The 24,451-nt window shown below is 41.1% G+C and overlaps 1 protein-coding gene across 1 annotated transcript in view; it reads right to left on the bottom strand.

Moving 5' to 3' along the window:
- Nucleotides 1–24,451, bottom strand: part of GNPTAB (N-acetylglucosamine-1-phosphate transferase subunits alpha and beta) — a 100,483-nt gene that overhangs the window by 27,917 nt on the left and 48,115 nt on the right. Inside the window, 4 exon segments of the mRNA XM_047788176.1 lie at nucleotides 11,304–11,438; nucleotides 11,702–11,766; nucleotides 17,180–17,231; nucleotides 17,233–17,386. Coding sequence (XP_047644132.1) covers nucleotides 11,304–11,438; nucleotides 11,702–11,766; nucleotides 17,180–17,231; nucleotides 17,233–17,386 — 406 coding nt within the window.

Raw genomic sequence — 24,451 nt, 5'->3', positions numbered from 1 at the left:
TAAACTTTAGAGTTAGGATTTTATTGAGTTTCATAGAAGTTAGACATATATTATTCTTGATCAAAAGACACCCAGCTATGAGTTATAGAAGCTTTTAAGTGGTAGCTAGTTAAGGTGGTTTATATTTTCTTACACTGTCTCCCTGCCATAACGCTTTAAAGATAAGCACCAGTCTAAAAACAAGATTTGTAAATGCCAAATTCTTATGTCTGTGACCTCTTCAACTTGTGGAGACTTGTTGGCCATGGGATGATTTGTACCGAGTCTCCTCCTTTCCACATGACGTATTGTACCTAACTGCCCTTAAATTGTACTCACTAAATTTAGTTAAGATAAAGATCTTAAAACGTGATGTATAGTTGCTGTACCATGTAAAAGTTAACCGATGTACTTTTAACACTATGATGTAATCTGCAGTTAAAAACTGTCGATATAATCAATCACTTCTGCCAATAAAACTTGAGCAGTCCAGCGCCCTGAAGGAAGGGACAAAGAGGCTGTCTCCGTTGCAAAAGCCGACAAGCGTCCCTCTCCTTCGGGGAAAAGTGGACACTCCCTGGCTGCCGGAGCTGGCCTCCGGCAGGCTAGAACATTATTAGAGCAGCTACTGAATTGTTAGAAAACTTTTTGACATACCGTTTTAATTCTCAGCAGCAAACACATTATGTATAGAGGATGACCTTAGTAAAACCTGAGAGATTTGAGTATCTTTAAACTAAAAAAAAAAAAAAAAGGCAGGGGAGAAGGCTGAAAACCACTCATCGAGGACAGCAACATCCTTCTGCTGAAATGGTTCTTCTAACAGGGTCAGTTTCTTTCTTAATTTATAAAACAGAACAAAATACAAATTATTATGACTCATTCTGAGCTCTTGCATATTCTGCATGACTAGATTTAGCTCACCCCTCAAAGTTTTCTGAGTTTAAGCAGGCTGAAAGTAGAGGTCAGAGTGAGGGTTTCATTTATCTCTCACCCCCGTTTTATTATGTAGGCCATGAAATCTTACTGCAAACTGTGTGAGTGTCCTGTCTTCCTGACCAACCACCTTCCGTCACCTTCATAGTGCCGGGAATATACTTAGCACCCACCCGAGGTCAGCTCTCACTGCCGTCGCTGTGCTGCCTCAGTAGGTTCGGGGGGCGGATGGGAGGCAGGCCACGCAGGGCAACCATTCTTCTGTGCTACCCGGGCACCTGACAGTCTCACTGCCCTTCCCTAGCCTCCCCTCCCACAATGGCTCCCACAGAACCTCTGAGGCTCCCTGGAGTGCAAAAAATCACTATTCTAGAATAAATAAATGCAATACTTTATATTCTAATTTAATTTTAAATGTACTGAGAAAGTCTCTCTTTTTTTTTCTTTTTATGGCCGTGTCTGTGGCATGTGGAAGTTCCCAGGCCAGGGATCAAATCTGAGCTGCAGCTGTGACCTGCACCACAGCGGCAGCAACACCAGATCCTTAGCCCACTGAGCCACAGTGGGAATGCCTAAAAAATCTTCATCTTAATTAATCTCTCCTATCCAAAATGCTTTTATTCTGGAAAACTATTTTGAAATTTCACAGACATGTTCCTAAGGTAACTATACAATAATTGGGAAAGGAATGAAAAATAAAGAGCTTAAAGGAATAATTACATATATGAAAAAATGTTTTTCTGTCACCATGACCCACCAAGTCTTAAGTGGTGAAAACGGTAGGAAGGATGCTGTGCTGGCCACTAGGTGGCGCCCTAATCTCAGATACCTTAATTACTGCTGTCAAAAGGATCTGGTAAGGAAAAGTGGGTGTGGTTAAGTGCCTAAGGCTGGAGTTCTTAGCTTGGGCAACAGTGTGGATCAACTGTCTCCATATACAACTTCTTACCTGAAATCACGAGTTTATCTAAATTCTTTAACTTACACATTTCTTAAAGGGAGAACTTTTACACCAACCTCCTGCAGACCCATAACAGACGTGTAACATAACTGAGAAATAAAGCTTTGCTATTTTTAAGCCAAAGACTTTGGGATGTTTGTTACTGTAGCATTATCTAAAATGCTGTGACCAATACATTTTTATATAGTAGTATGAGGTTAGGGAAATAACATGCCACCTAATGCAACTGAAAAACAAATTAGCTCCTTCTAGTAATTTGACAACTCAAATGACTCCCTCAGTCTTACATATGTCCTGATGGTTTTCTAAAACTTGTATCAATTCTAGAGTTGCTTGTTTAATCTACCAAAGTGCTTACTCTAGGAACAAAACCAAAAGAGTGGGTGCCATGCTTTAAAAGAGCAAATGCTTGGAGTTCCCCTTGTGGTTCAGCAATAATGAACCCGACTAGTATCCATGAGGATGCAGGTTCAATCCCTGGCCCCACTCAATGGGTTAAGGATCTGGCGTTGCCACGAGCTGTGGTACAGATCACAGATGCAGCTCAGAGTCCCTGTTGCTATAGCTGTAGAATCCAAGGTGACAGCAGTTGCATCTCTGACTCGAGCCGTAGCCTGGGAACTTCCATATGCCTCAGGTGCAGCCCAAAAAAGACCAAAGGAAAAAAGATCAAATGCTTAAGATGTTTTCAGGGAAGTCACTAGAAGAAGGGGCACAAGTAGAAGTATTGCTACAATTTACTACGACCCTGAACATGCCCTGAACAGAGGTTTGAGGGGTCTGAGTCCAGGCTGGACTATATGCTGCTCCCACCCTGCCAACACCGTCCTTCCTGCAGAAACAAATTGCCATGTCAGCCTTTAAGGATCCCATGCAGGCTCCTTCTCTTTGAAAATGTCCCCATGTCACAGATTTACACAGATCTCTCTTATCTCTAAATGCCAACTTGGTGTTTGCACTATTCTTCCAGACAGCTAACCTTACACTATCTTGTTGCCACCTGGCCACTACATATGCACACATACATGATCATGAATATAAACAGCCTGAGGACAAGCACACATCCTCCACTTCTACACTCCTACTTGGCAACCAGCGTCACTCAAGCCAAATGTGAGAACACACTTGAGAGCCTGAAGAAGATTTTCTGTCTGCTCTCACATGTGTTAAAGAGTAAGTGAATAAAAACAAAAAACGAATGAAAAACTTACCATTACCATGAATGAAAATGTCTAAAAATCACAAAATGATTTAGAAGAAGCTGAAAATAAATACCATTGGGTAATCCAGGAGTTCCCTGGTGAGTAGGTGGCTTAAGGATCAGTATTGTCACTGCTGCAGCTCAGGTTGCTGCTGTGGTGAGAATTCAGTCCCTGGCCTGGGAACTTCTATATGCTGCAGACACAGCCAAAATAAAAAAGGAGGTAATCTGATTTCTCAGAAGGTAAAGTCTGTGTTTGTTACAAATATTTACTATAGCTAAATTAGAGGGTAATTAATCAGATCATAAAAGATATCTCTAGCTCAGTTTAAAATGGCAATAAATAATCATCTATCAATTATCACCTTAAATGTCAATGGACTGAATGCTCCAATCAAAAGACACAGAGTGGCAGCTTGGATAAAAAAGCAAAAACTTTCAATCTGCTGCCTACAAGAAACTCACCTTGGGACAAAGGACACATATAGATTGAAAGTGAAGGGGTGGGAAAAAATATTTCATGCCAATAGACATGACAGGAAAGCAGGAGTTGCAATACTCATATCAGATAAAATAGACTTTAAAACAAAAGACATAAAGACAGACAAAGAAGGACACTACTTAATGATTAAGGGATCCATCCAAGAAGAGGATATTTCTATCGTCAACATATATGCCCCAAATACAGGAGCACCCAGATACATACAACAAATATTAACAGACATAAAGGGAGAAATTGATGAGAATACAATCATAGTAGGAGACTTTAATACCCCGCTCACATCAATGGACAGATCCTCTAGACAGGAAACCAATAAAGCAACAGAGATCCTAAAGGAAACAATAGAAAAGTTAGACTTAATTGACATCTTCAGGACACCACATCCAAAAAAATCAAAATACACATTCTTCTCAAGTGCACATGGAACATTCTCAAGAATCAAAGCTATAACCTCAACAAATTCAGGAGCATAGACATATTTTAAGTATCTTCTCTGACCACAATGGCATGAAACTAGAAATCAACCATAGGAAAAGAAAAGAGAAAAAACCTACTACATGGAGACCAAACAACATGCAAATACAAAACCAATGGGTCAATGAGGAAATCAAGAAGGAAATTAAAAAATACCTTGAGAAAAATGATAATGAAGACACAACCTCTCAAAATCTACGGGATGCCACAAAAGCAGTGCTCAGAGGGAAATTCATAGCAATACAGGCATTCCTCAAAAAAGAAGAAAGATCTCAAATTGATAACTCAACCCTCCACCTAAACGAATTAGAAAAAGAACAAAAAAGACCTAAAGTCAGCAGAAGGAAGGAAATTATAAAGATCAAAGAGGAAATCAATAAAATAGAAATTCAAAAAGCAACAGAGAAAATTAATACAACCAAGAGCTGGTTCTTTGAAAAGGTAAACAAAATTGACAAACCCCTGGCTAGACTCACTAAGAAGAGGAGAGAAAGAACCCAAATAAACAAAATTAGAAATGAAAAAGGAGAAATCACAACGGATACTACAGAAATACAAAATACCATAAGAGAATACTATGAACAACTATATGCCAACAAATTTGATAATCTGGAAGAAATGGACAATTTTCTAGAATTTTACAGCCTGCCAAAACTGAATCAAGAAGAAACAGACCAACTAAACAGGCCCATCACTAGAAATGAAATTGAATATGTCATAAAAACACTCCCTACAAATAAAAGTCCAGGACCAGATGGCTTCACAGGCGAATTCTACCAAACATATAACGAGGATCTGGTGCCCATCCTCCTTAAACTTTTTCAAAAGGTTGAAGAAGAAGGAATACTCCCAAAGACATTCTACGATGCCACCATCACCCTAATTCCAAAACCAAAGATACCACCAAAAAAGAAAACTATCAGCCAATATCTTTGATGAATATAAACGCAAAAATTCTCAACAAAATTTGAGCCAACCAAATCCAACAACATATCAAAAAGATCATACACCATGACCACGCAGGGTTCGTCCAGGTGCACAAGGATGGTTCAACATATGCAAATCAATCAATGTCATACACCACATTAACAAAAGAAAAATCAAAAACCATATGATCATCTCAATAGATGCAGAAAAAGCATTTGACAAAGTCCAACATCCATTCATGATCAAAACTCTTGCCAAAGTGGGTATAAAGGGAACATTCCTGAACATGATCAAAGCCATTTATGGCAAACCCACAGCAAATATAATACTCAGTGGGGAAAAACTGAAAGCCTTCTCACTCAAATCTGGAACAAGACAGGGATGCCCACTCTCACCACTGCTCTTCAACATAGTTTTGGAAGTCCTAGCCACAGCAATTCGACAAACAAAAGAAATAAAAGGCATCCAAAGAGGAAGAGAAGAGATAAAACTGTCACTGTATGCAGATGACATGATACTATACATAGAAAACCCTAAGAACTCAACCCAAAAACTACTTGAACTGATTAATAAATGCAGCAAAGCAGCAGGATATAAGACTAACATTCAGAAGTCAGTTGCATTTCTGTATACCAGCAATGAAATATTAGAAAAGGAATAAAAAAATACAATACCTTTTTAAATTGCACCTCACAAAATCAAATACCTCGGAATACACCTGACCAAGGAGGTAAAGGACCTATATGCCAATAACTGTAAAACTTCAATCAAAGAAATTAAAGAAGGTGGAAAGAAATGGAAAGATATTCCATGTTCATGGATTGGAAAGATCAATATTTTTAAAATGGCCATACTACCCAAAGCAATCTGTAGATTCAATGCAATCCCTGTCAAATTACCCAGGACATTTTTCACAGAACTAGAACAAACAATCCAAACATTTATATGGAACCACAAAAGACCCAGAATCACCAAAGCAATCCTGAGAAACAAAAACCAAGCAGGAGGCATAACTCTCCCAGACTTCAAGAAATACAACAAAGCCACAGTCATCAAAACAGTGTGGTACTGGGATCAAACAGACAGACAGACCAATGGAACAGAATAGAGAACTCAGAAATAAACCCAGACACCTATGGTCAATTAATCTTTGACAAGGGAGGCAAGAACATAAAATGGGAAAGAAAGTCTATTCAGCAAGCATTGCTGGGAAACCTGGACAGCTGCATGCAAAGCAATGAAATTAGAACAAACCCTCACACCATGCACAAAAAGAAACTCAAAATGGCTGAAAGACTTAAATATAAGACAAGACACCATCAAACTCCTAGAAGAAAACATAAGCAAAACACTCTCTCTGACATCAACCTCATGAATATTTTCTCAGGTCAGTCTCCCAAAGCAATAGAAATAAGAGCAAAAATAAACCCATGGGACCTCATCAAACTGAAAAGCTTTTGCACAGCAAAGGAAACCCAAAAGAAAACAAAAAGACAACTTATAGAATGGGAGAAAATAGTTTCAAATGATGCAACCGACAAGGGCTTAATCTCTAGAATATATAAGCAACTTATACAACTCAAAAGCAAAAAAGCCAATCACCCAACAGAAAAATGGGCAAAAGACCTGAATAGACTGTTCTCCAAGGAAGATGTACAGATGGCCAACAAGTACATTAAAAAATGCTCAACATCACTGATTATAAGAGAAATGCAAATCAAAACTGCCATGAGATACCACCTCACACCTGTCAGAATGGCCATCATTAATAAGTCCACAAATAACAAATGCTGGAGGGGGTGTGGAGAAAAGGGAACCCTCCTGCACTGCTGGTGGGAATGTAAACTGGTACAGCCACTATGGAGAACAGTTTGGAGATACCTTAGAAATCTATACATAGAACTTCCATATGACCCCGCAATCCCACTCTTGGGCATATATCCGGACAAAAATTTCCTTAAAAAAGATACATGCACCCGCATGTTCATTGCAGCACTATTCACAATAGCCAAGACATGGAAATAACCCAAATGTCCATCAACAGATGACTGGATTAGGAAGATGTGGTATATAAACACAACGGAATACTACTCAGCCATAAAAAAGAACAAAATAATGCCATTTACAGCAACATGGAAGAAACTAGAGACTCTCATACTGAGTGAAATAAGTCAGAAAGACAAAGACAAATACCATATGATATCACTTATAACAGGAATCTAATATATAGCACAAATGAACATTTCCACAGAAAAGAAAATCATTGACTTGGAGAATAGACTTGTGGCCGCCCGGGGGGAGAGGGAGGGAGTGGGTTATCGGGAGCTTGGGGTTATCGGATACAACTTGGAATGGATTTACAAGGAGATCCTGCTGAGTAGCATTGAGAACTATGTCTAGATGCTTATATTGCAACAGAACAAAAGGTGGGAAAAAAAATGTATACATGTAGGTGTAACTTGGCCCCCATGCTGTACAGCAGGAAAAAAAATAAATTAATTAAAAAAAAAGATATCTCAAGCTTGAAAGCTTTCAACAGAAAAGACTTTACTTGGTAAGGCTATAGTCCACAGAACATTTTTTATGAATTCCAATCTATTACCTTGCAAACGAAACCATTATCAAGTCTTCCCCTGCCCCCCACCCTGCTTGGAGTGGGAAGGGATTCTGGTTTTGCTCTGAATAGAATGATAAAAGCCAAGTTGTTGTATGTATACAGCCATGGTGCCAAAACCCTAAATGACTCCCTTGAATGATCACACCATCGCAACACTTCCTTTTATACTCTGTACGTGGTGGGTGTGCTTACTCATAGACCTGCTTCTTGTTCATTCTTCCAATAAGCACTTCATCAAGCAGTCCCCAGGAGCCAGGCCTAGAGGTGATCACCAGGGTACAAGGTGAGCAGGCAGCACCTGTCCTGAGATCCTCGCAGCCCAGCCTGGGTCTCTGGGACAGAACTGGACCCTTGGTGGCTCCAAGGCCACAGGCCTTGGCAAAGACCCCTGGAAGAGCCTAGGAAGGCACAGTGGGGTTCAGCTGTTCAGGTCCTGAAGAGCAATGTCTAACAGGCCTTCCTCCCATGTGCCCCAAAATGAGCTCTGCTTCCTTCCCAAAATCTCGCTTTTCCTAAGAACCTCTGAGTGTGGTTGATGCCCCACGTCCATCTTCACTGGTCAGACCTACTTTCCGTTTCATTCTTCCTTCCATCTCCTCCAACATCTAGTTAGTCACCAGGTCAGGCTGAGGGTTTCTCTTAGATGGTTCTGGAACCATTCTCATCACTGGCAGCACTGCCAAGGCACTTGTGGAACCCGAATGTCTTGCTGGGCTATGGCAACAGTGGCCCAACTGGTTCTCCTGCCTCCAGCTTCTTGTTTAATGTCTACCTGCTACCCCTTGCCCTTTCATGTGGCTTAGAAGCAGACCAGGCCCTCCTCTTCAAGATGCTCTTTGCCTCCAAGAGAAAGTCTAGGCTCCTCCCCAGGGATCTTTCTCAATCTGACCTCAGCCAATTTCCCAGTCTCAGCAGCAGCAAAATCCCCACCTGGGCTCTGGCCTCTATAGCAGCCACCTTGGCCCTCTGAAAACACCATTTACTTATTTGTAAGCCCTCGGCCAGCTGCTCAAGCTGTTCCCTCCTCTCAGAAAGGTCTTTCCAACTCCCTTCTCTGCTAGGAGAACAGCTGTTCTATGCAGGGCCCAGGCAAAGTGTGTCCTGTTCTGCAAAGCCTTCCTTGCCTGCAGTACAAGCAAAGCCCAGATATTCCTCCCAGCATTTTGTATAAACACTTATTTGGAACTGATCACACCCAAATATTATCTAAGTGACTTCAGTCCCTCGGTTATGCCTGGTACAGTCCCTGGCACACAGCAGGTGTTTAAACAGTGTCCACTAAACAGCCTGGGAACCCAATGAGAGGAAGCCTCACTCTCAGGGTGCTTGTAATAGAACTAGGAAGTGAGACTCAAGGAAAGACAGTCCCGTGGAGAACGGGCTTGAATGCTGATGCCCTCCTTCTATTCTTCCTCTTTCTCATTTTCTCTCTAGCTTCCCCAAATCAGAAGTCCTTGTTCCTGAAACCAATTGCAGGTGTTGGCAGTGACAACAAGCTGCCATGAACACTGTGAAGAGCAGGCTAGAATCCCTCCCCCGGGAGGTGCTGGCCTCCACAAAGACAGGTCTGGTGAGTGACCGAGGAGGGGGCGTCCTCGTGTACAGAGCCTGGTGGCCCTACTGCCCAGTTCAAGCTCCTGCCCCACTCGGCCTCTACCGCCACACACTGCTCCACACCGCCCAAAAAACTAGTTTGCCAACGGGGTGACCACGACCTGGACTGGCAACCTTCGACAAGACACGCCTGCCCACTAGCAGGTGTACTGGTCAGCAGCTATAGTGGGCAGAGACGTGGGCTGTTCAAACCTAAGCAGAGTATGGGGAGGTGTTGTCCATCTTCTTTAAAAACTTATTATAATTGGAATTACATAAAAAAGAATCAAGCATGTCATTTTTTCTGCATAAGGAACTTGAGCTGACAGTCAAAAGTATAGATACAAGTCTGTAATTGTGGAACTAACAGCTAGGAAGCCAAGAAGCCAAATAAACATCAACTGAAATGAACGCTAATCCATGGTTTTATCTACCCAGATCAGTACTAAAAATAATGCAGGGGAAGGAAGAATATAGTATCTATTTTAAAATAATCGCAGACTGGAGATCCCGTCGCGGCGCAGTGATTAACGAATCTGACTAGGAACCATGAGGTTGCAGGTTAGGTCCCTGCCCTTGCTCAGTGGGTTGATGATCCGGCGTTGCCGTGAGCTGTGGTGTAGGCTGCAGACGTGGCTCGGATCCTGCATTGCTGTGGCTCTGGCATGGGCCAGGGGCTACAGCTCCGATTCGACCCCTAGCCTGGGAACCTCCATATGCCGTGGGAGCGACCCAAAGAAATAGCAAAAAAAGACAAAAAAAAATAAATAATAAATAAAATAAAATAAAATAATCGCAGATTAAGAAATAACCCTAATCTAGCTGGGAATCATCTTATTTTCAGGTACTATGAGAAAAATAATGGAGGAAAGTATGAAAAATGGAAAAAACCAAAATGTCATTCACATTACCATGCTATTTATAAAGGTAATACATTGTATCCTAAAACAATAAAACAGGGAGTTCCCTGGTGGTCTAGTGGTTAGGACTTGGCACTGTCACCACTCTGGCCCAGGTTCAAGCTCTGGTGTGGGAATTGAGCTCCCACATCAGGCCACTACATGCTGCAACAAAAAAATTTAACAGCGAAACACTTATGGGGAAAATGAAACAAGTGAAAGGGAACTTTGGCAGGCAGATAAAAAAGCACGGGCCAGACCTGAGCTAAAGAACACCTGAGTCACGGCTCTTCCCCACCTCCACCTCCACCTCCACCCCCACCCTTTTACCTCCCGATTGTTAAATGCCAGCAATGGGGAGAAGGAAGAAACAGGAAGCTAAACATAGTGGCAGAAGGTAATGAACATGTCTTTGTAAAATCAAGAAAACCGGAGCCTAACAAATGCCAAGCGAAGAACTTTATGCCCTCTGTTCTGAGAGAAAAAAACACTCACACGTTACAACCTGGACTGTTTCTGACAAAACAGCAGGCATCTTCACCTAAGGTCAAAAGGAAAGTGCAGCCACGTGGACTGAGTGCCACGTAAATCAGACAAAAAGCTCTAGAGAACAGTAAATGTCAAGGAAAAGACATGTCTCAGCCTCCAAAGTCAAGTTTAACAATCGCCCTGGTGGTCAAGCGTGAAGAGTTAATAAATTTAAATCCTAAATACGTTAATGGCTCAACTAGCTATTAATGACTGAAGGCCTCCCATTATGAAACGTTGCAAACATCTGCAGCACACCCTGTTTCTGAGTGAAGGCTCTGAATACACCCACAGCTTGGGGCTCGCGGGTACTCACCACATGGCTGACTCCCCCACCCCCGCCTCTCACGCTTCCATTGCCACTGGGGCTGTTTGTGTGCTTTGTCCACTGCTGTGTTCTCTGCACCTGACACACAGTAGCAGCGCTTTTGTTAAACAAATGAATAGCCCTTCTGTGTGGGAAAGCAACAAACCCAGGTCAGACTCTTAGAATTTTGCCCAAATTAAGAGTAAAAAATGAAGATCTCTGAATAAAGAGCCATCTACATGACCTACGTATTGTGACAGAATGGAGGGCCTCTGCTCTTATGATTGTTGGCTGTCCTCTAACAAAAGGGGCCACAAGAGAAGCGTCCTGCATTAAATGGGATGTGCTATACTGATTGCTCCATTTGTAATACTCTTACCAGTTTTATTTTAGAAGAAAGATTTTCCGGCAATTTTGTTTTTAGTTGATTTGTTTCCTTGAATGTTGGTGGAAATCCACTCAGGAAAGCCAAATCTTGCATTAGCACTAGCCCAGGGACCTCTTTATCTGTTGTCTGAAATAAGGAGGGAACAAACACAATTCACTTTCCACATCATTAGCCTGGTGAAAAACGTACAACTAAGAAAATTGCTAAAGATCTACTGCATCATACAAGCTTCAAAATAAGAATGTTGCGATCATTTAAATCAATACTAATACTAAAAAGCTAGACTAAAAGGAAAACATTACAATGTCTCTCAAAGTAAAACAGCTTAATTACTTAACACTTCTATCCTAGTCTATTGCCAAAAATATAATTAATTTAAAAGAACATACCAAATAGCCCCTCCAAACTGTCTGTTTGCTGTTTCCTTTAAACATTCCAGTGTGGGCATCTTCAACTACAAAAGAGAATATAATTTTAATAGAGAGCATATTTTTAATGAATACTTAACAATGCTATCTGGCAGGACAATGGATAAAGAATTTTGAGAACTGTTAAACTAGTATAGTACTCTCAAAAAAAGGTAGTTGGGGGAGACAAAATTAACCCATCCAACAAAAAAGGGCAACAATGTACATTTGTGTACAATTGAGTGTTAATTTCTGCAATACTGAAAGACTCATGTGAGCAAAAAGAAACATGGAAATGACACACTGACAGAAATCACAGAGGTAGGAGAAAACATCAATTTTAAAAAAATAGAATTGTTTGACTGAGTAAAACCTTTGACAGCGGTGAGTACTAGCGGAAAAGGCAACCAGAAGGGGGCCCTTGAAGCGAGGCCAGTGGCATTTAGATTAACAGCAGGGAGCCACTCTGGATCGTATGGTTCTTCCAGGGTCACACTGAATTCCTAAGATTCATCAAATAATGCCAAATAAAGCAGATTAAGTTGGGGGTGAGGGGGGTGATGGCACAGCCCTCCTGCAAAAATTCCAAAGTGATAGGGACAAATGAGATTAGCAGACTTGCTGACAGGGATCACAGAAAGCAGGAGAGAGGTCAGAAGGCTAAAATTCTGATCTTCAAGATGGGCAGAGAGGAGTTCCCATCGTGGCGCAGCAGAAAGGAATCTGACTAGGAACCATGAGGTTGCAGGTTCGATCCCTGGCCTTGCTCAGTGGATTAACGATCTGGTGTTGCTGTGAGCTGTGGTGTAGGTCACAGAAGTGGCTCAGATCCTGTGCTGCTGTGGCTGTGGCGTAGGCCAGCAGCTGAGGGTCCGATGAGACCCCTAGGCTGGGAACCTCCATATGCCACAGGTGCAGTCCTAAAAAGCAAAATCAATCATTCATTCAATCAATACAAATATAAACAAAAAAATAAAAATTAAAAATCCCTGCCCCCTTATCTGCCTCTCTCTTCCCACTGATACCATGGGATTAGAGAATTTCTAACAGATGCATAATGTGTATTTGTACATAATCTCAGGAAGGCACCTAACCACACCTCGTGTCACCTTTATGGATTTAACAGAGACCAGGTCCCAGGTTAGGTTATAACTTAATATAACCTAAATTTATATAAACTTGGGTTAATATGTTATAATATAACCAATTCTGACCAGAGAGTGTAAAATTATAAAAGTCACAATCAACCTCGAGGGAGGTTTTCAAGGTCTGCTGTAGGTTCTGTCTTGTTCAACGATCCATCAAGGTTTCAGGAGACACAGGAGGCATGCTTGTAAGACGTATGCACCCACACGAAGCTGAGAGAAAAGCAATCCTGCGAACAGACTAAGAGTTCGCCTACTGTGTGGAGCAAGCAGTCAAATCTAGCAAAATAAAATCTTTAACTTGGCAACAAAACCAAACCAAGTATAAATTAAAAGGACTATTTGAAAATATAAAAAATAAAAGGGGTATTTGAGCATTAGCTCATGTAAGTTTTTTTTTTTTTTCAAGATTTAGGAGATTTAGATGACAATGAGGTCAGTATGAGTCAATAATGCTATGGCCATACTGAATTTCCATCTCAATTTGGTCTTTTAAACAGAAGTAGAGGACGTAGAATGAGAAAAATGATACTGCGCAATACTAACCCATAGAGAAACCCTGCTGAGTTGACCTTCAAAATGTCCAGAGTTCAATCACTTCTCAACTCCACTTTGATCTAAGCCACCTTCCTTTTTGCCTGAATTATTACAACCTTTGCCTCTCTGTCTATTCCCACCATGGCAACCAGACTGAATTCTGGAACCTAAGTCAGATCCCATTACTGCTCCACTCAAACCCTCCGATGACTGATTTCTCACAACACTGATTTAAAGCCAAAGCCAGTCCTGACTCCTGCAGCCTGAACCATCCGTCCCCAATACTTCTCAGGTCTCATCTGATGCCCTCTCTCCCTGGTTCACTCTATTCCAGCCACGCTGGCTTCTCTGCCCTTCTTCAGACATGTCACACACACTCCTGCCTCGGGGCCTTTGCACTGGCTAGCCCACTGACCTTAAATATGGAGGACACATGGAGAATTGCTCCTTTCCGACAGTCATGTTGCTGGCTCTCTCGCCTCCTTCAAATTTTCACTCAAAAGTCATCTGCTTGGCGAGTCTGCCCTACCACCCAATTTCCCCTACTCAATTTCTTTCTATAGCATTTAACTTCTACATAAATATATATAATTTACTGTATGTTGTATTAGTTATCTGTCTCCCTCTGCCAAGATATAAATTTTTAAGAGGGCAGAGACTCCTGGCCATCTGTTCACCACTGTATCTCCAAAACTGGTCTTCTGGCACAAAGTATGCCCTCAATAAACACTTACTGAATGAACAGTCCCAATCTCTTTGAAGGCTGCAGCACACAGAAATGGAATGCTCAATTCCAGCTGACACACTTTTAAAGTAACAGAAACTAAAGCTCATTCTGAGAAAAGCAGACTAGGGTGCAGTCAAGCCCTTAAGAGACAGCTAAAGGAAGAAGAAGGCACGTCACACAGGAAAGGAATTGTATTAGTTCTAGAGGATCCCAAGGGATGTGAGAAAGCTCTAGGGAAGCATTTGTAACTCCTTGTAAAAGGCGAGGTAGTCCAGAGGTTAAACGGATTGTCACAGGAAGAAATTCACTTCCTAAACATCAAAGGGGATAAGCTTGGCTGGAAAAACTGCTTTGGTGGGAGACCCGGCTCCTGGGTGCGGGATTGGATTGTGTGACTCGAGAAGTACTGTCCAAATGGTAGAATCTAGGACACAAGGGAAGCAGCAGAGTAATCCGAAGAGGGGCAGAAATGACACATTTCAGAAGGAAAAAATGTCAACCGATATCGATGATTAACTGGAAAGATGTTATATGAGATTTTTTTTTTTTTTTTTTAATAGCCACACCTAGGCCAGGGATTGAATCTGAGCCCCAGATGTGGCAACACCAGATCCTTTAACCCACTGTGCTGGGCTGGGGATCGAACCTTCACCTCTGTAGCAACCTGACAACTGCAGTCAGATTCTTTATTTTATTTTTTGTCTTTTCTAGGGCCACACCCGCAGCATATGGAGGTTCTCAGGCTAGGGGTCCAATCAGAGCTATAGCTGCCGGCCTACGCCACAACCACAGCAACGTGGGATCTGAGCTGTGTCTGCGACCTACACCACAACTCATGGCAATGCCAGATCCTTAACCCACTGAGCAAGGCCTGGGATCGAACCTGCAACCTCATGGTTCCTAGTCAGATTCATTAACCACTGCGCCATGACGGGAACTCCTGCAGTCAGATTCTTAACCCACTGTGCTACAGCAGGAAATCCAAATGAGATTTTTTTTAATGCCAAATATGGCTATAAATTTTTTAATCTAGATCAGAGTTTAGCAGTCCAAGGTCCAAAATCTAGCCAAAGCCTGATTTAATACATATGAGCGCAAATCAAAAACAATCTTGACATTTTAAAATGGTTAAATGCTTATATGATTACCCACATAATACCTGCCATTTTGCCTCTTGGCCCACATAGCCTAAAATACTTAACTACCTTTTAACAAAGAATTTGGTGGGTGTTCCTGTTGTGGCTCAGAGGAAACGAATCTGATTAGAATCCATGAGGATGCAGGTTCAGTCCCAAGCCTCGCTCGGTGGGCTGGGGATGGGCGTTGTTGTGAGCTGTGGTGTAGGTCACAGAAGTGGCTCAGACCCCACGTTGCTGTGGCATAGGCTGGCAGCTATAGCTCCAACTTGACCCCTAGCCTGGGAACTTCTATATACTGTAGGTGTGGCAGAAGGAAAGAAGAATTTGGCGATTCTTGATCTAGGTAACTGGAGATGACAAAGAGTGAATTTGTGGTGCACTAAAAGTGGAAGCTCTACGAAGGCAGGAATGTGCATTTTCTGTTCTCTGCTGTTTGCCTGTTACTTAGAACAAAAATCAATTCAGAGCACTGGCTCAACAAATCCTCACTGAATAAATAAATATAATAAGTGGGACAATCAAATAAAAACCCAATTGGAGGAGTTCTCTAGTGGGGCAGTGGGTTAAGGAGCTGGCATTGTCACTGCAGTAGCTTGGGTCACTGCTGTGGCACAGGTTCCATCCTTGGCCCAGGAACTTCCCTTTCGGCTACAGGCACAGACAAAACAAAACAAAACAAAACCCAAATGGAAATTCAAAAAAAAGTATTTAAAAGACTATAGTTTAAGAGATTTTACTTACATCAAAATTTACAATTTTTAAGTCTTTGCTATGTTATAAAATCAGTAGAAGAAAACCTAAGATTTTCTCTATAGATGTTATAACTGAGTTATAACTTTTAACATGCTGTCATTTCTTTTTCTCTTCAGGTGGAGTGTTATCAGAGGACCTTAAATTAAGGAAACCCAATTTAAAAAACAAAGCTAAATTTAGCCAAACATTAAGTCATATAATTTGCTATGATTTGTCAAAAATTACCCTACTTTCACTATGTATTAAAAAATATACCTTAAACAGAAAAACATAAATTATTTATACAAAATAGTTCAGAAACAGATCTACCGTGTTTCAAACTACAAATAATAAGTACCAGGAAGCAAACACTATGATAGACAGGACACAAACTGGTGAGGATAAGGTTTTTGCTCTTAAAAAAAAGGTGAGAACACCATAAACTTCTACACAATCAAAGTGAAGTTCTGTGTTAAAAACAGGAATACAGAAAAATAAAATTAATGCGAATGTACTAGTCCAGGATCTTCATGGGGACAGAACATAAGATGGGGCTGGAAAAAAGGGGAGACAGGCTAGGAGGGGAAGAGAAATAGGAGAGACAGCCCCACAGCTATGTGAAGATGCCAACAGGCACAAGGAGATACAAGGAGGGCAAGGAGATGCATGTGGGGCCCATGGGCAGGACCAAGGCAATTAATTGGTCAATCCTGAACACTAGCAAGAGAAGTGTGTGTCATGTGAAAAACAAATATATGCAATTAAAACAAGAGTTCCCATTGTTGCTCAGATGGTTAAGAACCTCACTAGTACCCATGAGGAGGCAGGGTCGATCCCTTACCTCTCTCAGTGGGTTAACAATCTGGTGTTGCCACAAGCTGCAGTGTAGATCACAGATGTGGCTCAGATCTGGCATTGCTGTGGCTGTGGCATAGGCTGGCAGCTGCAGCTCCGATTCAACCCCTAGCCTGAGAACTTCCATATGCCGCAGGTACAGCCTTAAAACAAACAAGCAAACAAAACAAAACAAAGGTGTGGCCTTTAGGTTTGGCCCTAAAAAGACCAAAACAAACAAACAAACAAAAAACTGAATCACTTCTGTGATGGAACACATTCAAAATGTCGTTATTCCAACACCCAATGATAACATGATTTCAAAATACCCACAAGAAGATCTTACCATTTTTAGTACTGTCGAAAACAACAACTGAGACATTAGTGGAAGGATTTTTTTGGTTTTGCAATGTTGAACATGTCACTGGCAGAATGGAAAGAAGGATAAAGAGATGGCAGGTCCTTCAGTGTGATGTTGGCCGGCAGGGCTGGGTCCAGAACAAGCATTGGCACCTTAATGCAGTGTGTCAGCAAACACTCCAACGGCTTCTCACTAGAAAGAGACACCGACATGCTCACAACTACTGGCATGAAAATTTAATTGACACTGAAAATCTGTTGTTACTACTATACTTTCCAGATGTCTTTCTATATTCTATTTAAAAATAATAATCTTTCTTTTTTTTTTTTTTGCTATTTCTTTGGGCCGCTTTTGCGGCATATGGAGGTTCCCAGGCTAGGGGTCGAATCGGAGCTGTAGCCACCGGCCTACGCCAAAGCCACAGCAACTCAGAATCCGAGCCGCGTCTGCGACCTACACCACAGCTCACGGCAACGCCGGATCGTCAACCCACTGAGCAAGGGCAGGGACCGAACCCGCAACCTCATGGTTCCTAGTTGGATTCGTCAACCACTGCGCCACGACAGGAACTCCTAAAAATAATAATCTTTCAACAAGGAATTTATCACAAGAATATAAAAATTGGAGTTCCCGTCATGGCGCAGTGGTTAACGAATCCGACTAGGAACCATAAGGTTGCGGGTTCGGTCCCTGCCTTTGCTCAGTGGGTTAACAATCCAGCGTTGCAGTGAGTTACGGTGTAGGTCGCAGACGTGGCTCGGATCCCGCGTTGCTGTGGCTCTGGCGTAGGCCGGTGGCTACAGCTCGGATTAGACCCCCCGCCTGGGAACCTCCATATGCCGTGGGAGCAGCCCAAGAAATAGCAAAAAAAAAAAAAAGAATATGAAAATTTAGTAAGTTAACAAGTACGATATACAATTACTAAATAAGTCCAAGTCGAAAGACAGAGCTTTCCAACTATCAATAAGATTGCCACAAATTTACTAACTCAAAGGTGTACAAAAAAATTAAGCATTTCATACTACTGTTTTAAACATTATTTATACTTCTGATAAAGCCTATTATTAGACAGATTAGGAAGTAGATAAATTCTGGTTAATAGAGTGTTCTCTTGCCAGTTACAACTTACCAATTTCAATTAGAATACAATTAAATGCACTAAATATGACAGGACACCAGATGCAAACAAAAGCAAATGTGATAAGATTTGATGTCATTACATGAAATATTTCTATGTAAACATAAATACCTAGAATAGTCAAATGGGCAAAGGACACAGCTAGAGAATTCAGAAGGTGGGAGCTATGACAAATAATATATCAAATCATGCAATCTTACTAATATTCAAAGAAATGAAAAGGAAAACAATGAACTTTTGTCTCCTAAATTAGAACCCTTCAAAAAAGGATTATGCTGGAGTTCCCGTTGTGGCTCAGTGGTTAACAAATCCGACCAGGAACCATGAGGTTTCACGATTGATCCCTGGCCTCACTCAGTGGGCTAAGGATCCAGTGTTGCCATGAGCTGTGATGTAGGTCACAGACTTAGCTTGGATCTGACATTGCTGTGGCTGTGGCATAAGCCGGCAGCTACAGCTCCGATTCGATCCCTAGCCCATGAATCTCCATATGCCTCAAGTGTGGCCCTAAAAAGAAAAAAAAGGAGTTCCTGTCGTGGCTCAGTGATTAACGAATCCGACTAGGAACCATGAGGTTTCGGGTTCGGTCCCTGCCCTTGCTCAGTGGGTTGACGATCCGGCGTTGCCGTGAGCTGTGGTGTAGGCTGCAGACACGGCTTGGATCCCGCATTGCTGTGGCTCTGGCCTGGGCCAGTGGCTACAGCTCCGACTGGACCCCCAGCCTGGGAACCTCCATATGCCGCGGGAGCGGCCCAAGAAATAGCAAAAAAAAAAAAGATGATCACAAAACATTTACAATAGTGAAAATATGGAAGTGCCCAACATTTAGCAAATTATAGTACAGTTACTTTATGAAACATTATATAACTATTAAAACTGAAAAGTAGAAAGTATTAAGATAACCTATCAACACAGAAATATGTATGATTATATAAAATTAAAAATTAATGTATGAAATTACACAGCTTATAAATTATTAACATGCATGAAAGGGAATAACAAAATGATCATAGTTGTTGAATGAGGGCCAAAAAATTATGAGTTAGTTCTTCAACCTTTCTGTAATGTTACAGCATGACTTTAATTTGAAAGTCATTTAAGGAGTTCTCTTGTTGTGCAGCAGGTTAAGGATCCAGCATTGTCACTGCTGCATCAAAAGTTCAATCCCAGGTGTGGGAACTTCCATATGCCATGGATGCAGCCAAAAAAAAAAAAAAAACCCAAAACTCTAAAAGTCATTTAACAATAACGGTATTAGCAATAGAGATTTATAAACAAATATGCATAATTAACATAAAGAGATGATGCAGAAGGCACTGCTGGATCATTTCTACAAATAACTCTTATCTTAAGTGAAATGGTTAAGTGCAGAAGTGGCAGCTAACAGAGATTTCTGCTTGTCTGTGAAAGTCTTGTTTTAAGCACCTATCAGAGTTAGGTAAGATTCAAATCAAAAGATATATCTGATTCTTGGAGTTCCTGTCGTGATGCAGCAGAAACAAATCCAACTAGGGACCATGAGGTTGCAGGTTTGATTCCCAGCCTCGCTTGGTGGGTTAAGGATCTGGCGTTGCCATGAGCAGTGGTGTAGGTTGCAGAAGCGGCTCAGATCCTGCGTTGCTGTGGCTGTGGCATAGGCTGGCAGCTATAGCTCCAATTTGATACCTAGCCTGGGAACCTCCATATGCCTGGGATATGGCCCTAAAAAGCAAAAAAAAAAAAAAGAAAATACATATGCGTGTGTGTGTGTGTGTGTGTGTGTGTATATATATATATATATATATATATATATATATATATATATATATATCTGATTCTTGTCATTGGGTTAAATCTCCTTCCCAAGTCATTAAATGTTAGAACATTCAACTATGATAGCTTTTAAAGATAAGGAAAATATATATTGAAAGCATAACTAAATAATAGACATAAATTCTATAAATGAAAACACTAGGTGAAGATAAACTTCAAGCAGACCAAAAAAACAGCATACCAAACAGATTAATGGAAATAACAAAAAGGAAAAACCTTAACTAATGCATCTAAAAACTATAATGTTCTGGTTTTCTATTATCAGAATAACCAGAGTTCTCAATCAACTGTGCCTTTGGCCCTGTAAAATTTCTAATCTAATGTACATGCTCGATTTGAAAGTCAAAAAACAAAAGATATTAAATAGGAATAACAGAGTAAATAAAAAATACTGTGTAGCCAGCAAAAACAAAAGAGAAGAACCTAAACATTTCACTTTATTCCTTTGACTTTTACTCCTGAGAGGAAAATCAAAATCCTTACCTCTTCAAGCACAGAGTACCATTCAGGATTAAATCCAAGGAGAAACACACCAAGACAGGTATTAATCAAACTGACCAAAGTTAAACACAAGGAAACATACTGAAAGCCACAAAGGAAAAGCAACAAATAATATACAAGGGAATACCCCACCCACATAAGGTTAGCAACTGATTTCTCACTAGAAACTCTACAGACCAGAAGGGGGTGGCAAGTTATATTTAAAGTGATGAAATGGGAAAAACTTCAACTAAGAATACTCTAACCATCAAGGCTCTTTCTTATTTACTTATTTATTTATTTTGCTTTTTAGGGCTGCAGGTGCAACATATGGAAGTTCCCAGGCTATGGGTCGAACCAAAGCTGCAGCTGCCAACCTACACCACAGCCTCAGCAATGGGAGATCTGAGCTGCGACTGTGAGCCACGCCACAGCTCACGGCAATGCCAGATCCTTAACCCACTGAGTGAGGCCAGGGATCAAACCCACATCCTCATGGATCCTAGTCGGGTTCATTATTGCTGAGCCATGAGAGGAACTCCAAGACGCTCATTTAGAGTTAATGGAGAAATCAAAAGCTTTAATAGACAAGCAAAAGCTAAAAGAATTCAGCTCCACCAAACCACCTTTCCAACAAATGCTAAAGGAATGTCTCTAGGTTGAAAAGAAAAAGAAAGACAACTAGAAACAAGAAAATTATAAATGGGAAAGCTCAACTGCAACAGCAAACATAAAATAAAAGTAGGAAGTCAGGAGTTTCCACTGTGGCTCAGCAGAAGCCAATCTGACTAGCATCCATGAGGATGCACGTTCAATCCCTGGCCTTGCTCAATGGGTTAAGGATCCAGCATTGCCATGAGCTGTGGTGTAGGCTAGCAGCTATATACAGCTTCAATTCAACTGCTAGCCTCAGAACTTCCATATGCCATGGGTGCGACCCTAAAAAGACAAAAAAAAAAAAAAGTAGGAAGTCATTTGCAGGCAAATAATAGCAATCTTAAGAACAGGAAAGGATGAGTGCAGAATATTGAAAAAGCATTTGAAATTCAAAATAGCAGCAACTTAAAACAATTATACATAGATACAGATATACAGATATATAAAATAGAATGTAACAGAACATTTTGCTATATCAAAACCTTGTGGGAACAACAAACCAAAAACCTACAATTAACACATTCATAAAAAAGAAGAAACAATTCAAAGATAACACCAGTCACCAAATCACAAGAGAATAAAAGAGAAAGGGAAGGAAGTTTCCACCGTGGCTCATTGGGTTAGGAACCTGAATGGTATCCATGAGGATGTGGGTTCAATCTGTGACCCTGCTCAGTGGATTAATGATCTGGTGTTGCTGTGGCTATGGCATAGGCCAGCAGCTGCAGCTCCAATTTGACCTCTAGCCTGTGAACGTCTATGTGAAGCAGGTGTGGCCCCTAAAAGCAAAAAAAAAAAAAAAAAAAAAAAAGAGGAAGAAACAAGCCCAACAATAACAAATCGAGAATAATTAAGAAAACAGAAGTACATACATATTGCTAATTACCTTGAACGTAAATGGACTAAAGCCTACAACCAAAAGACAGACTGACTGAATGGATAACTAAATAAGACCTACATATATGCTGTCTACAAGAGACCCACTTTAGACCTATGGACACACTTCACAGATAGAAGATATTCCATGAGTGAAAATCAAAAGAAAGCTGGAGTGGAGAAGTTCCCGTTGTGGCTCAGTGGTTAACGAATCCGACTAGGAACCAGGAGGTTTCAGGTTGGATCCCTGGCCTTGCTCAGTGGGTTAAGGATCTGGCGTTGCCACGAGCTGTGGTGTAGGTTGCAGACACAACTCGGATCCCATGTTGCTGTGGCTCTGGCATAGGCCAGTGGCTACAGCTCCAATTCAACCTCCAGCCTGGGACCCTCCATATGCTGTGGGTGCAGCCCATGAAATGGCAAAAAGACAAAAAAAAAAACAAACAAAAAAAACACCCACAAAAGAAAGCTGGAGTAAGATACTCTTATCAGCCAAAATAGATTTTAACATAAAGAATGTTACAAGAAACAAAGAAGGACACTACCTGACAATCAAGGGATCAATCTAAAAAGATATAACAACCGTAAATATATATGCACCCAACACATGAGCAGCTCAACATATAAGGCAACTGCTAATGGCCATAAAGGAGACATCAACAGTAACACAATAATAAAGGGGACTTTAGCAATCCACTTTCAGCAATGGACAGATAAGCTAGACAGATCATCAATAAAGAAACATAGGCCTTAAATGACATAATAGGCCAGACAGACTTAATAGATATTTATAGGTCATCCGAAAGCAGCAGAATACTCTTTCTGCTCGAGTGCACATGGAACATTCTCCAGGATAGATCACATCTTGGGCCACAAATCAAGCCTCAATTTAAGAAAATTGAAATCAGATCAAGCATTTTTTCTGACCACAATGCTATGAGGCAAGAAATCAAACCCAAGAAGAAAATGCAAAAAAACCAGAAACAGCAAAAAAACAAGCTGTGACCTAGCAGCGGTAAGGAACCCGACTTTGGATTCATGAGGCTGCAGGCTCGATCCCTGGCCTCAATCAATAGGTTGAGATCTGGTGTTGCCATCAGCTGTGGTGTAGGTCACAGAAGTGGCTCAGATCCCAAGATGCTGTGGCTGTGGCCTATGGCCAGAAGCTGCAGCTTCAATTCAGCTCCTAGCCTGGGAACTTCCATATGTCCTAAGTGGAGCCCTAAAAAATAAAAACAAACAAAAACCCAGAAATACACGGAGACTAAACAATACGCTACTAAACAACTAGTGTACTAGTTCCCATCATGGCACAGTGGTTAACGAATCTGGCTAGGGAACATGAGGTTGCGGGTTCGATCCCTGGCCTTGGATTAAGGATCCAGCATTGCGGTGAGCTGTGGTGTGGGTCACAGACGCGGCTCGGATCCTGCGTTGCGGTGGCTCTGGCGTAGGCCGGTGGCTACAGCTCCAATTGGACCCCTAGCCTGGGAACCTCCATATGCTGTGGGAGCGGCTCAAGAAAAGTCAAAAAGACCAAAAAAACCAGTGCATCACTAAAGAAATCAAAGAGGAAATCCAAAAATAACTAGAGACAAATGACAAGACACAATGGTACAAAACCTATGAAACACAGCAAAAGCAGTTCTAAGAGGGAAATTTATAGCAATACAACCTCACCTCAGGAAATAAGGAAAAAAACTCAAATAAACAATCTAACCTTATAACTAAAAGCTACTAGAAAAACAAACAAAACCCAAAGTTAGTAAAAGAAAAGAAAGCATAAAGATCAGAACAGAAATAAATGAGATAGAAACAAAACAATAGAAAAGATCAATGAAACTAAAAGCTGGTTCTTTGAAAAGATCAACAATATTGATAAAGTTTTAGCCAGACTCATCAAGAAAAAAAGGGTGAGGGCTCAAATCAATGAAATTAGTAACAAGGAGTTCCCACTGTTGTGCAACCTTGGGAGCCTCTTGGTGGCACTGGCATGAAGGTTTGATTCCCCAGCCTAGCAGAGTGGGTTAAGGATCCAGTGTTGCCACAGCTGAGGCTTAGATCTGATCCCTGACCCTTGAACTCTGTATGCCATGGGGCCACCAAAAAAAAAAAAAAAAATTAGTAATGAAAAAGGAGAAATTTCAACTGACAACAAAGAAATCCAAAGGATCATAAAAGAGTACTACAACCAGTTATAAGCCAATAAAACGAATAACCTAGAAGGAATGGACAAATTCTTACAAAGATACAACCTTCCGAGACCCAACCTGGAAGAAATAGAAAATATGAAT

Source organism: Phacochoerus africanus, chromosome 7, assembly GCF_016906955.1.
Source record: "Phacochoerus africanus isolate WHEZ1 chromosome 7, ROS_Pafr_v1, whole genome shotgun sequence".
NCBI lineage: Eukaryota > Metazoa > Chordata > Mammalia > Artiodactyla > Suidae > Phacochoerus > Phacochoerus africanus.
This window is presented reverse-complemented; position numbering and strand designations above follow the sequence as displayed.